This window comes from Bombina bombina, chromosome 6 (assembly GCF_027579735.1).
Source record: "Bombina bombina isolate aBomBom1 chromosome 6, aBomBom1.pri, whole genome shotgun sequence".
Lineage (NCBI taxonomy): Eukaryota > Metazoa > Chordata > Amphibia > Anura > Bombinatoridae > Bombina > Bombina bombina.
The window spans coordinates 376825651-376841092 of NC_069504.1; the positions used below are offsets into that span (position 1 = coordinate 376825651).

The 15442-nt window shown below is 36.1% G+C and overlaps 1 protein-coding gene across 1 annotated transcript in view; it reads left to right on the plus strand.

Moving 5' to 3' along the window:
- LOC128664442 (ADP-ribosylation factor-like protein 3) overlaps positions 1–14796 on the plus strand; it is a 35618-nt gene extending 20822 nt beyond the window's left edge. Inside the window, exons 3-6 of the mRNA XM_053719274.1 lie at positions 287–403; positions 4287–4337; positions 9665–9850; positions 14743–14796. Of these exons, the coding sequence (XP_053575249.1) occupies positions 287–403; positions 4287–4337; positions 9665–9850; positions 14743–14796 (408 nt within the window). The remainder of the gene's footprint in view (positions 1–286; positions 404–4286; positions 4338–9664; positions 9851–14742) is intronic.
- Positions 14797–15442: the final 646 nt, after the last annotated feature.

The following is a 15442-nucleotide window of genomic DNA, read 5'->3' on the forward strand; positions in this document are numbered from 1 at the left end:
GGGTAATAAAGGGATATTTTATCTTTTTAAACAACACAAATTCTGGTGTTGACTGTCTCTTTAATGAATCATACTATTTTAGTTTATTTTATGATAATGCCTTCTAAGTTTCCTATGCTGTCTCTATATTTTTTTATATTGTTTTTCATGAACTCACATGGCATATTCTGTCAAAACAATAGTATTTAGGGTTTAAGGATCACAAAATTATGATAATAGTATAGCAGAAAGTTAAAGTTTTTATACATATTTGTATATTTTTCTTTCCGATATTCTTTCCTCCAAGGGATTTAATATCAAAAGTGTCCAAGCTCAAGGTTTGAAATTATCAGTGTGGGATATTGGGGGTCAGAGGACAATACGATCGCAATGGAAAAGATATCTTGGAAACACTGATCTACTGGTGAGTATACTGTGTGTATTGTGGGATCTCAGTATTAGGCAATTCGTGTGTAACACATCTGTACAAATAAATTACACTGAATTACCACACTGATATGTGACATTACTGACAAGAAGGATAAATACCATGTCCTATAGCACCTAATAATTGGTAATGTGCAAACGGAAGCACAATGTGTCTAATAATCTTTACAGTACACTGCTGTGTATCTCAAATGTCACTATTTGACCCCTTTAACTTATTTTGATTCAGACAAATATGAAATGCTTTTACTTATGTCACAATATAGCAAGATTACAATGAAAAATATATAAACATCTGCCTGTTTATTCTGATATTCTGAATGTCAGCATATTCAATTAAAATGTGACATTTGTTAAGAATGAACAAATGCAGCAAACATTTAAAAATTACAACTGGAGTTAAAAAATGTAAGCAGCACGACAGTTGATAATGTGTAATTTATTGAGCTTCAATTTTTGTTCTGCTGTTCTCGGGTAATAGATGTCTATGAGAGACCATACAAAACCCTCTGGTAATAGATGTCTATGAGAGACCATACAAAACCCTTGAGTAATAGATGTCTATGAGAGACCATACAAAACCCTTGAGTAATAGATGTCTATGAGAGACCATACAAAACCCTCTGGTAAAAGAAGTCTATAAGAGACCATACAAAACCCTTGGGTAATAAATGTATATAAGAGACCATACAAAACCCTCTGGTAATAGATGTCTATGAGAGACCATACATAACCCTCTGGTAATAGATGTCTATAAGAGACCATACAAAACCCTTGGTTAATAAATGTATATAAGAGACCATACAAAACCCTCTGGTAATAGATGTCTATGAGAGACCATACAAAACCCTCTGGTAAAAGAAGTCTATGAGAGACCATACAAAACCCTCGGGTAAAAGAAGTCTATGAGAGACTATACAAAACCCTCTGGTAATAGATGTCTATGAGAGACCATACAAACCCTCTAATAATAAATGTCTATGAGAGACCATACAAAACCCTCTGGTAATAGAAGTCTATGAGAGATCATACAAAACCCTCTGGTAATAGATGTCTATGAGAGACCATACAAAACCCTCTAATAATAGATGTCTATGAGAGACCATACAAAACCCTCTGGTAATAGATGTCTATGAGAGACCATACAAAACCCTCTAGTAATAGATGTCTATGAGAGGCCAATACAAAACCCTCTGGTAATAGATGTCTATGAGAGACTATACAAAACCCTCTGGTAATATATGTCTATGAGAGACTATACAAAACCCTCTAATACAAGATGTCTATGAGAGGCCAATACAAAACCCTCTGGTAATAGATGTCTATGAGAGACTATACAAAACCCTCCGGTAATATATGTCTATGAGAGACCATACAAAACCCTCTAATACAAGATGTCTATGAGAGGCCATACAAAACCCTCTAATAATAGATGTCTATGAGAGACCATACAAAACCCTCTGGTAATAGATGTCTATGAGAGACCATACAAAACCCTCTAATAATAGATGTCTATGAGAGACCATACAAAACCCTCGGGTAATAGATGTCTATGAGAGACCAACAAAACCCTCTGGTAATAGATGTCTATGAGAGACCATACAAAACCCACGGGTAATAGATGTCTATGAGAGACCATACAAAACCCACGGGTAATAGATGTCTATGAGAGACCATACAAAACCCTCTAGTAATAGATGTCTATGAGAGGCCAATACAAAACCCTCTGGTAATAGATGTCTATGAGAGACCATACAAAACCCTCTGGTAATAGATGTCTATGAGAGACCATACAAAACCCTCTAATAATAGATGTCTATGAGAGACCATACAAAACCCTCTGGTATTAGATGTCTATGAGAGACCATACAAAAGTTAAAATCAGATAACACAAATAAACAAAGCCAATAGAGCACAACAATTCAATTTAGGTAGTGTTTTAACGTATTTCTCTAACAAACACTAAAAGTTAAAACACGTTTTTCAAAAGGGTTAAATAGGAATGGATAACACGTAAGCGCAAAATGTATCTAGCACCTTGTAATACCAGTGAAAGTAGCAACTTACGTCCTCTTTGTGCAATCCATTGAAAGTATAAGGCGCACTATATATGTATGGGCAGCTTTAAATGCTTTAGTAAAACAATTTAACAAATTGTAATACCTGATGAAGAGTTATTGATCATGTGAGGCCAAGCACAACATAATGTGTAGCACGTTAACAATCAAGCTCCACTTGTAATCTAGGACTTAGAATTTTAATGTATTTGCTAAAACATGTTCATATTAGTTTTCCCTGTTTTCACACAGAATAAAAATAACACAGCAGCCATACTTAAAATCACATAAATCTTATGCTGATCACTGGCTACTACCTAATAAATCTAAAAAGACACAAGCCAGCATTAACTATGTAATGAATTATGTAATATAAAAAGACATGCAAAGTTTAATACAAATACAAGGTAAATTACACAGAAACCAGCACAATTGTATTTCTGTTTTTTTTTTCTTATCTTTTATTTTTATAGCGCTGTAAACTTTTGTAGCATTTTCAATACAAATTGCTTAAATTAATAATTCAATTATTTAAAGGGATACTGAACCCATTTTCTTTCTTTCATGATTCAGATAGTGCATGCAATTTTAAGCAACTTTCTAATTTACTGCTATTAGCAATTTTTCTTCGTTCTCTTGATATCTTTATTTGAAAAAGCAGGAATGGCTGCATTTAGCCACCAGTCAGCAAGCGCTATACAGGGTACTTAACCAAAGATGGGCTGTCTCGTAAGATTACATTCTTAAATAAAAAAATTGGGTTCAGTATCCCTTAAATATGTATTTTATGTGCAATTTGATTACGGTTTTTACATTCTACATTCAATTTTTATTGAACACTACACACTGCATGTATGTGTCTCTCCTTCGCATACAGAAATGTAATTTACTCCCTTTTGTGACATACACAGATATGAAGATTGCTTTAACAGAATCAACACCTTGTACTACTGACAAATCTTTTTAAATAATCTCACCTAAGTGGTGACCTTTAGAGAATAAGGCCTTGTCTCTCTATCTCTCTAATCATTATTTGTATAACTTGCACAACTCAAACAGCGCAAGAAAATAATGAATCACAAATTCGTATTATCCCTTTAATGTGCATCTAAGAAAAAATTGTTGTTATAATTCACTATCTGTGAACTGCTAAATATGTCCACCATGAGCTTGTTTAGAGCCCTGCTTTAAAGGGACAGTCTAGTCAAAATAAAACTTTCATGAATCAGAAATCGCATGCAATAATAAACAACTTTACAATTTACTTTGATCATCAAATTTGCTTTGTTCTCTTGGTATTCTTGTCGAAAGCTAAACCTAGTCCTTGGATGCCGCCTCTTATCTCAGTCATTGTGGCAGTCTTTCATAGCTATACAGTGCTCGTTCATGTGTGCCATATAGATAACATTGTGCTAACTCCAGTGGAGCTATTTATGAGTCAGCAGTGGTTGGCTAAAATGCAAGTGTGTCAAAAGAACTGAAGAGGGCAGTTTGCAGAGGCTTAAATATAAGCTAATCACAAAGTTAAACAGAATATTAATATAACCGTGTTATGCAAAACTGGGGAATGGGTAATAAATGGCTGATCTATCTTTTTAAACAATAAACAAATCTGAAATATACTGTCCCTTTAAACTGACAGCAGTGCTTTGACTATATTGTCATGTGTCCTAGTATGACTACTGTGTATAATGTTATGAATCGCTTTGTTCCTTCTTCATAAAGCTCCATACATATGTATATAAATATATGTAAATATCTGCAGTACCTGAAGCAGCGCATCTTACTTCTCCTTTACTTTAGATTTATGTAGTGGACAGTGCAGATCGGAAGCGATTTGAGGAAACTGGGCAGGTAAAAATAAAATCTTTTGCTTTCATTTAGGCTGTTGCAAAAAATAAGATGTTGTTTGGCTTCTGAAACACAGTGAATTAAAGGGACAGTGTGCTATTAAATAGATTTTCCCTTAATGTGTTTCCAATGACGTGCTATACAAGTAGCAGAGTATAAAACGTATTAGGTTTATTTTGTATATGAAATAGCTGGTTTTCTTCTTTGGAACCACAACCCATTGAAATGAACTAAGCTTGCAGTGAAATTGGGCCTCTTTATCTTATCTCTTTAAGTCCAATACTTATAAAAAAAACTATTAAAAATGAACATTTTATTACTTATCTCTCTTACCCCCACTGGGAGAGTAAATGCTTTGGCTCGCTAAGTCTACACAGCTTTTCTATAGCCAATATTTAAGTATTGGAATTTTCAGTTTAGGTGGAGATACCACAGGCAACATCAGCTATTTAAAATAAAGGCAAATGAGCGATTTGTAAATAATATAATACACCCCAGCAAGTAAAATGGATATTTGGGGGCAATAAAATGGAAGAATTTACAGTATACTGTCCCTTTAAGAACACCAGATTCAAAATGGCATATATGAAATTGGTTTAAATGTTAGGACTATGTTTATCAAAGCTTCATGACATTTTCCTATATTTACTCTTTCATTCATTAATATGTATATTTTGTGTTAATGTGTATAACATCACTGAAAATGCTATAATTATATATATTATTATATATATTCACCGTATTTACACATCTCCACTCCGCATTTTCAGGAACAAGACTACTATTTCAGTTAATATAATGCATTAAAAATAAATACACATAATATTTTGGGCAAATGTTTGTAAAATTATTTAATGCAAGTTATGAAGATAAATGCTAACTTTCAAATTGGATAAGCTAAGAGTGTATTTTTTTATGTTTTAATTGAAAGCCTTAAAATTGAATAAAAACCAAAAGTGACTATTTTTCATAAAAATATTGAATCTATTTTATTTAAGGGACATATGAGATGTTTATAAAAAATGTTTAGTTATGCTTCATGAAACAACTTTGCAATAAAGTTTCATTTTTTATTTTGCCCCTTTTTATGTAAAAAATTAGGATTCTCAGAACTTGAAATGTATCCTGCTGACTTCTGGAGGCTAAGGCCTCTAGTTATCAAGCCGTCAACCGCAAATACGCTGGAATTCTGCAGCGTATTTGTGGCGAGGCTGATTCGCCATAGTTATCAAGCCCTACAGACTGGCAAAAGTAGAATCTAGTGACGTAACATACGATCCGCCGGATTCAGTCCGACACAGATCAATGGTTACGTCACTACAGATGTTCCAAACGCAAGTTCGGAACAATCTGACTACTTTTGGAAGTTTTCAAACTACAACCAGGTACGCTCTCCACTATTCCGGCCCAGCGTACCTGTTTTTCAATCCGCCGCCCTGGAGGCGGCGAATCCCATAGGAATCAATGGGAGTCTGACAGCAGCGAGAGCTTATGTTCGCTGCTACCCGATTTCCCATTGATTTCTATGGGAAGTGTCTGCACCTAACACCCTAACATGTACCCCGAGTCTAAACACCCTTAATCTGCCCCCCTACACTGCCGCCACCTACTTTATACTTATTAACCCCTAAACCGCTGCCCCGACACCACCGCCACCTACATTATACTTATTAACCCCTAATCCGCCGCTCCCGGAGCCCCCCGCAACTAAATAAAGTTATTAACCCCTAATCCGCCACTCCCGGAGCCCCTGCAACTAAATAAAGTTATTAATCCCTAAACCGCCGCTCACGGACCCCGCCGCAACTAAATAAAATGTTTAACACCTAAACCACCGATCCCGGCCCCCGCCGCAAATAAATTAATTGTTTAAACCCTAAACCGTCGCTCCCGGAGCCGACCACCACCTACATTACATTTATTAACCCCTAATCTGCCCCCCCTACACCGCCGCCACCTACATTATATTTATTAACCCCTAACCCTAAGTCTAACCCTAACCCCCCCTAACTTAAATATTATTTAAATTGATCTAAATAAATATTCCTGTAATTAAATTATTCCTATTTAAAACTAAATACTTACCTATAAAATAAACCCTAAGCTAGCTACAATATAACTAATAGTTACATTGTAGCTAGCTTAGGGTTTATTTTTATTTTACAGGCAACTTTGTATTTATTTTAACTAGGTACAATAGTTATTAAATAGTTATTAACTATTTAATAGCTACCTAGTTAAAATAAATACAAATATACCTGTAAAATAAAACCTAACCTAAGTTACAATTACACCTAACACTATACTACCATTGAATAAATTAAATTAATTAAATACAATTACCTACAATTAAATAAAAATAACTAAAATTAAATAAAGTACAAAAAAACCCTCTAAATTACAGAAAATAAAAAAATTACAAGAAGTTTAAACTAATTACATCTAATCTAAGCCCCCTAATAAAATAAAAAAGCCCCCCAAAATAATAAAATTCCCTACCCTATACTAAATTACAAATAGCTCTTAAAAGGGCTTTTTGCGGGGCAGTGCCCCAAAGTAATCAGCTCTTTTACCTGTAAAAAAAGAAATACAACCCCCCCAACATTAAAACCCACCACCCACACCCAACCTATCTCTAAAACCCACCCAAACCCCCCTTAAAAAAACCTAATACTACCCCATTGAAGATCTCCCTACCTTGAGCCATCTTCACCCAGCCGGGCCTAAGTCCTCAACGAATCCGGGCGAAGTGGTCCTCCAGATGTGCAGAAGTCTTCATCCAATCCGGCCAGAAGAGGTCCTCCAGATAGGCAGTAGTCTTCATCCAAGCGGCATCTTCTATCTTATTCCATCCGGCAAGGAGCGGCACCATCTTGAAGACATCCGACGCGGAGCATGCATCGATCCCGACGACTAAACGAAGAATGACGGTTCCTTTAAATGGATGGTGTCCCTTGAATTCCGATTGGCTAATAGGATAGGATCAGCCAATCGGAATTAAGGTAGGAAAAATCCGATTGGCTGATGAAATCAGCCAATCGGATTGAAGTTCAATCTGATTGGCTGATCCAATCAGCCAATCGGATTGACCTTGCATTCTATTGGCTGATTGGAACAGCCAATAGAATGTGAGGTCAATCCGATTGGCTGATTTCATCAGCCAATCGGATTTTTCCTACCTTAATTCCGATTGGCTGATAGAATCCTATCAGCCAATCGGAATTCAAGGGACGCCATCTTGGATGACGTCATTTAAAGGAACCGTCATTCTTCATTTAGTCGTCGGGATCGATGGATGGTGGGTTTTAATGTTGGGGGGGGTGTATTTCTTTTTTTTACAGGTAAAAGAGCTGATTACTTTGGGGCAATGCCCCGCAAAAAGCCCTTTTAAGGGCTATTTGTAATTTAGTATAGGGTAGGGAATTTTATTATTTGGGGGGCTTTTTTATTTTATTAGGGGGCTTAGATTAGGTGTAATTAGTTTAAACTTCTTGTAATTTTTTTTATTTTCTGCAATTTAGAGTTGTTTTTTTTGTACTTTAGTTAATTTTAGTTATTTTTATTTAATTGTAGGTAATTGTATTTAATTAATTTAATTTATTTAATGGTAGTTAGGTGTAATTGTAACTTAGGTTAGGTTTTATTTTACAGGTATATTTGTACTTATTTTAACTAGGTAGCTATTAAATAGTTAATAACTATTGAATAGCTATTGTACCTAGTTAAAATAAATACAAACTTACCTGTAAAATAAAAATAAACCCTAAAATAGCTACAATGTAATTATGAGTTATATTGTAGCTAGCTTAGGGTTTATTTTATAGGTAAGTATTTAGTTTTAAATAGGAATAATTTATTTAATTACAGGAATATTTATGTAGATTAATTTAAATAATATTTAAGTTAGGGGGATGTTAGGGTTAGACTTAAGTTTAGGGGTTAATAGATATAATTTAGGTGGCGGCGGTGTAGGGGGGGCATATTAGGGGTTAATAAGTATAATGTAGGTGGCGGTGGGCTCCGGGAGCGACGGTTTAGGGGTTAAACATTTTATTTATTTGCGGCGGGGTCCGGGATCGGCAGGATAGGGGTTAATAACTTTATGTAGGTGGCGGCGGTATAGGGGGTGGAAGATTAGGGGTTAATAGGTATAATGTAGGTGGCGGCGGGGTCCGGGAGCGGCGGTTTAGGGGTTCATATATTTATTATAGTTGCGGCGGGGTCCGGGAGCAGCGGTTTAGGGGTTAATATATTTATTATAGTTGCGGTGGGGTCCGGGAGTGGCGGTTTAAGGGTTAATAACTTTATTTAGTTGCGGGGGGCTCTGGGAGCGGCGGTATAGGGGGTAAAACAGTATAGTATAGTGTGGGTGCTTAGTGACAGGCTAGCAAGAAAGCTGTAAAAAAGCAGATGAGCAGCGAGATCGATGACTGTCAGTTAACAACAGTCCGCTGCTCATCGCACCGTAATTGGTGCGCGGCTTTTTGACAGCTTTCTTGATAAATTTGGCGAACGTATTCAGGTCCGAGGCGGCGATGTTAGGCGAGCTTAGGCGAGCGTATTGGGGCCGGCGAATGCTAGAAAGTAGATGGCTTGATAACTAGAGGCCAAAGCCTGCTACATATTTTTTCTTTATAGGCTTTAGCACATAACAAATGCAAAACAATGCATTTTATACTAATATGATCATGACTTGCCTTGTTGTCCACAGACTAAAGCCCAGATTGGCTCCTACAAATAAGGCAAACAGTGGGTGGAGTTTTGCTGTTGAAAAGCAATTTCATTAAAAAGGATGTTAATTTTTTTTTAAAATGTTTAAACTTGGCTGAAATGTTATTTTATAGCAAAGGAAATGTTATGTAATTACAAGATGTTTACTGTCCCTTTTAATTTTCATCTGTCTAAATCTGGAATCATAATCACCACCACTGCAGTGTAATTTATCTTGCTGTACTACTCTAATCAAGGCATAGCTTAATAACAATTATGTATTTTGATATTAAAATTTATGAACATGGTATTGTATTTACCATGGAACAATTAAGCTTTTGCAGGTTTCCTGTCCTTTTAAGACATAATGGGAAAACCTGTTCATGTTTTGACAGGAATTATATATTCCAATGCATATTATAGATTGATACATTATAATATACATTTTATTGTTCGGATATCAAAACTTTGGGTACCTCCTTGAGTTTATTGAAGGAAATACTCTTCAGCTTTAAACTGTTTTGTTATATAACTCTTCCATAAAAATGTATTATTTATCTTTCAAAGAACATAAATGACCCTGGTAAAGTCTGTTATGATGTGTGATTTTCATTTTTTAGGAATTAGCAGAGCTGGTAGAAGATGACAATCTCTTGGGAGTTCCCCTGTTAGTGTTTGCAAACAAGCAGGATTTGCTGACTGCGGCCCCTGCAGCAGATATTGCCACTGGGTTAAATCTGCACACATACCGAGATCGCATGTGGCAGATTCAGGCATGCTCTGCACTTTCAGGGGAAGGAATCCAGGTAAGAATCACCTCTAAGATTTACACAGTGCTTTGATATCTTGTTATGTCTCCATACTAGCACTTACTAACAGACTGCCATATGCAATGAGATTTTGTTAACCCGATAACTAAACTGAATTACATGGATAATATATTGTACCTCTAAGATTCAAATAATTAAAGGGATAGTAAAGTCCAAAATAAACGTTCATGATTCAGATAGGGCATGTTGTTTCAAACAACTTTCTAATTTACTTTTATCATCAAATTTGCTTTGTTCTCGTGTTATTCTTAGTTGAAAGCTAAACCTAGGTAGGCTCATATGGTAATTTCTAAGCCCTTGAAGGTCGTCTCTGCATTTAACAGTTTTTCACAGCTAAAGGGTGTTAGTTCCTGTGTTTCATATGGATAGCATTGTGCTCATGCACGTGAAGTTATTTAATTGTCAGCACTAATTGCCTGAAATGCAAGTCTGTCAAAAGATCTGAGATAAGGAGGCAGTCAGCAGAAGCTTAGATACAAGGTAATCACAGAGGTAAACTTATGCATTATAAAAAGGATATGCTAAACTGGGGTATGGTAATAAAGTGATTAACTATCTTTTTAAACAATAACATTTTTGGTGTTTACTATCCCTTTAATTAGCAATACACACATTACCTATGATTCTAACTTCATCTTTCACACAGGGGTTCCTGGCTGACATTAGGCAAGATCATAATCCTAGAACTAATACCTTTACTGCTAAGCTAGCTATTATGATATATACTTCAAGTATATTATTATTATTATTATTATATTTACTTTTATAATATTTTATTAAAGTTTCCATTTTGTGACTGAGATGTTGCCATTGTCACTGGAGGTTCTAGACAATACATTCTGATTGTACAAAAAGATTACCACAAAACTTATAGCAATGTCTTTCTCCTATTTCCCTCCTTTACTTTTTCTATTATAAGCATCCCAGAGATGTGAAACTTGGTTGTAATTAACATCAGCTCGTATTGGTTTAAACATTTCTTACTACCATAAAGGGACATTAAAAACTTTTTAGCCCCTTAACCCTTTCGATGCTGGGAATTTCAGAGAAAAACTTGCCCAAAGTACCAGCATTTTTGCTACCACTCAGCTTAAACAGAAATTGAGAAAAAAAAATTGTATTTACCTATGAAAATATTTATATATGAAAATATATATTTTTAAAGTAGACAACCCAATGCATTGATCTAGACCCATTTTTGTATATTTCATGCCAATTACGATCATATAAAAAATAATTTGATAACTTTTTCGCAAACTTTGGGTTTCTCACTAAAATCATTTACACATAATTCCTGCAGTCACAAGACAACTGGTTGTAAAAGATCCTCTGGGGTCCCCTTTGTTCAGAAACAGCAGACATGCATGGCTTTGCCATTGGTTTTTGGCAATTAGAAGGCTGCTTTTAGTGAAGGGATTAATTAGTTAGCTTGTTAATTTTTGCTGTAGTGTAGGGATCATCCTGACACCTATCACCCCCTGATCTCTTCCCTGCTTTCCCACCACTGGTCACCACAATTGTAGGTACTGGCAGTGTGTCAGTATGCAATTTAGGGCTTTTTTTTTTTTTAATATAGAAATTTATTTTTGTAGCGTAGGGGTCACTCCTCACCCTCCCAACTTCCTGATCCCCCCCCCCAAAAGCTCTCTAACCTTCCCTCCTTGTACTGTCTGTCACCATGTTTGTTACTAACAACCAGCAAACTGCAACTAGCAAACTATGATTTTATATTATTTATTTTGTATATTTTTCTGTACTGTAGGGGTCCCCCTCTTCACCTACACCTCCAAGAGATAACTTTTTTTCTGTATTGTATGGTCGTCCTCCCCCAAACAGCCCATATCTTTCTGTAACGTAAAGCCCCATTCCTCCCTCTGTCTTCATAACCTTTTCCTGCAGTGTAGGAAACCCTGCCACTCCCTCTCCCCTCCTCTGCTGGGCCGCCCACATCTCATTGCTCCCACTTGGCACCAACGGATGACCATTACAGAGAGTGACAATGACAGTGTCACTCTCTGTAACAATTGACGTTTTGGTTTCATATGGTAAGGGAGCGCGATCAATCATCCTTTACCATATGAAGGTAGATGCCTCCTGCCCCATGATTGTGGCTCCCGCTGTCTAAACTGACAGCGGAGGCAGCAACAGGCACCTCTGTATTGGACCTAGGTACTAAATCAACAAAGTACGCTGGGTAAAGTACTGTGTAACGTAGCACCTACATCCATGGGGTGCAAGGACAGAGGTTTTTCACAATTTCCATTCTTAAATGACACAGGCCATTTTGTCATTTTTGTCAGTTTCACCATAATTATCTGCTGTCTTGTTACCTACACCCATAAATATTATACACTTTTTTTTAACAGACAAACAGGCCTTTCTGGTGATACCCTATATGGGTAAATAAAATAACAATCAAAACTGAAACATTTGATTTTTTTTGCCGTTTTTTTTATAACAATTTCCACAAAACTTTTGTAACTAAACAAAATACTTCCAAACAGATTCATTATGTTGTCCTGATTTTAGAAATACCCCATATGTCTAACTTTCCAAGTATTTTATAGGAAATATAGGGCAAATACTACTAGTATTATTATAGTAAAATAGAATTATTGGATTAACACTAAAATTTGCTATGCTTGTAATGTAAGCTTAATAGCTTACAATTCTATCCTATATTATAAAAGACAAGAGTTTGTATGAAGCCGTCATGCGCAGTTCAGACAAACACTTGCAGCTGATCGCACGCGCACCCACCCGACGAGAGAGAGAGAGAGAGAGAGAAAGAGAGAGAGAGAGAGAGAGAGAGAAAGAGAGAGAAAGAGAGAGAGAAAGAGAGAGAGAAAGAAAGAAAGAAAGAAAGAAAGAAAGAAAGAAAGAAAGAATTAAATTTAACACAACACGGCCCGTGTGAACGGGCTTTAGGACTAGTAGTATATATTTGTATAATTTAGATACCCCAGGATATTTATACATTATTAAAATAAATGTAATACTTTTTTTATACACACATGTTCACAGGGAGAGATGGGAAAAGGCCAAGACAAGTCATTGCTAACACAGTGATTACATGGCCATGTGGCAGTTTTTGGGCATCGCTGGACTGCCTCACTCCTGAAGCATCAAGCTATTATCTAGGCTCCACTTTAAGTATAAAATCACTGTGACTGACTGTCACAGCGATTGTATAATGAGTAACAGTAATTTTTGACCCCCTGTCCATGTGATTGCTAGCCTGGGGTGGCCTCTATACACTATTACTGCAATGCCTCACTCCCGTTGGTGGGACCCACAAACTAACAGCCCAGGACACAGTCGTCCTACAGGTTACAGTGCATGTCCTTAAAGGGAAAGTAAAGTCATAATTAGACATTCATGATTTAGACAGAGCATACAATTTTAAACAACTTTCCAATTTACCGCTATTATTTAGTTTGCTTCCTTCTCTCGCTATCCTTTGCTGAAAGGTTTATCTAGGTAAGCTCAGGAACATCAAAGAACCTAGGTTTTAGCTGCTAATTGGTGGCTGCATATATATTTGTCAATGTCAATGGCTCACCGATGTGTTCAGTTAGAAACCAGTAGTGCATTGCTGCTCCTTCAACAAATAATACCAAGAAAATGAAACAAATTTGATAATAGAAATAAACTGGAAAGTTGTTTAAAATTGTATGTTCTACCTAAAAGGGCTAAATAACAGACAACGTACTCTGTATGTCGTCTCTCGTAAGGGGTTAAAATAAGAAATTATGGCTTTTCTAATTCTCAGAACTGAAAAAGCACATTTCAGACTTCTCAATGCTAACTCTGCCTGCATATCGTTTGCTAATTGTCCGTAACAGATAAGAATTGCAAAATAATTTAATTTATAATAATTGTTGCTAGCCTTGTGAGCTGCAGACTCAAATCCAGATTGGCTCTTTCAAATTAGGTAAGTGGTAGGTGGAATTGTTGTGTTGAAAAACAATTGCAGGTTGTTTTAAAAATGTTAGAAATTGGCTGATATGTTATTCTATTGCAAGACAATTAAAGTGTTTTATAATTACATGGTGTCTACTATCCCTTTAAAGTCCTTATTTTAGGCAAACATAGGAATTCAGTATCTTTTGCACTAGCATATCTGTCAAGTTAAAGTGAATGTAAATTTTGATGCTAAAGTGCCCGGTTTTTAAAAAATCTATTAAAAACAGGGGCACTTTAATTCATCAAAATTTACATTTCACTCGTTGTAAAAAAATACTTACCTTTTAAGCTTGACAGCCGCTCCAGCTTCCCCCGGTCGTCGCAAGCCATTTCTGACATCAGAAATGATGGATGGGTCATCCTCCAATCACGACTTCCCCCCGGGGGAATCAGTGTCTGATTCAACGCTGTGATTGGAGGAAGCCGGATTCCTCATTTTAGACCCAGGAAGAGGCTTTGCGACGGGCGGAGGAAGCTGGAGCGGCTGTCAAGATTAAAAGGTAAGTTTTTTTTCACAACACGAGGTAAATGTAAATTTTGATGAATTAAAGTGCCCCTGTTTTTAAACAAATTTTTAAAAACTGGGCACTTTAGCATCAAAATTTACATTCACTTTAATTTATAAAAAAATTCCAGCTTGACTGTTATATGTTGAGCATTATAATATAACTTTAGAAAGTGATCTATTCATTTTTTTTATGCCACTTCTTTTGGTGTCAGCTAGTGACCTTGCCTATGTTTGGGAAGCAATTTGTTAAACACAAAAATCTGAATTACAAACACATGTTATGTATTTTCCTTATAAAATGTTTTAGATAATGCTGTTTTGCCTCAGTTAATGAGGGATGTGAAGAGTATACAGTGGTCTTACTTTCTGGATCCTTTTTTTTTTGTTTCCACAGGATGGAATGAAATGGATGTGCAAAAACATTGCTTCTAGAAAAAGAGTAAAATAAAAATATGTAATTTTTTAAAGAAGAAACAATGAGACATCTATCAACAATCTCTCTTTCAATAATTATTTAACTTTACTTTAATACATTTCATGTTTCACCAAATAAAACTAAAAGTCATTCAAACAAAGAAATGTATTTCATTTCAAAGACACTAAATTGAACAGAAAAGATTGGCACTAGAAACATAAATGTAACTCCCAAGACTAGATTTGGCTACCTAGACACCAGGAGATTCCCCTAGTGGGCTGGAGTAGTTAGAGCTGACCAGCTACAGTTTAAGGGGGTGGTGCTGTTGGTGAGGCAATGCAGCTAGATAATCCCTTTATTACCCATTTCCCAGTTTTGCATAACTAACACAGTTATATTAATATACTTTTTAACTCTGTTATTACTTTGTATCTAAGCCTCTTTGGACTGCCCGAAAGGGAGCTTTTTTCCAGATTCACATTCCATCCGTGGGAATGAAGAAAAGACAACAATATCTCTATGTGAGATTTTGCTTGTTGAAAACATGGCGCTTGAACCAATATGTTGTCCAGGTAGGGTGCCACAGCAATTCCACGAGAACGGATCACTGCCAAAAGAGCCCCCAGAACCTTTGAAAAAATTCTGGGAGCAGTGGCTACACCAAATGGAAGGGCCACAA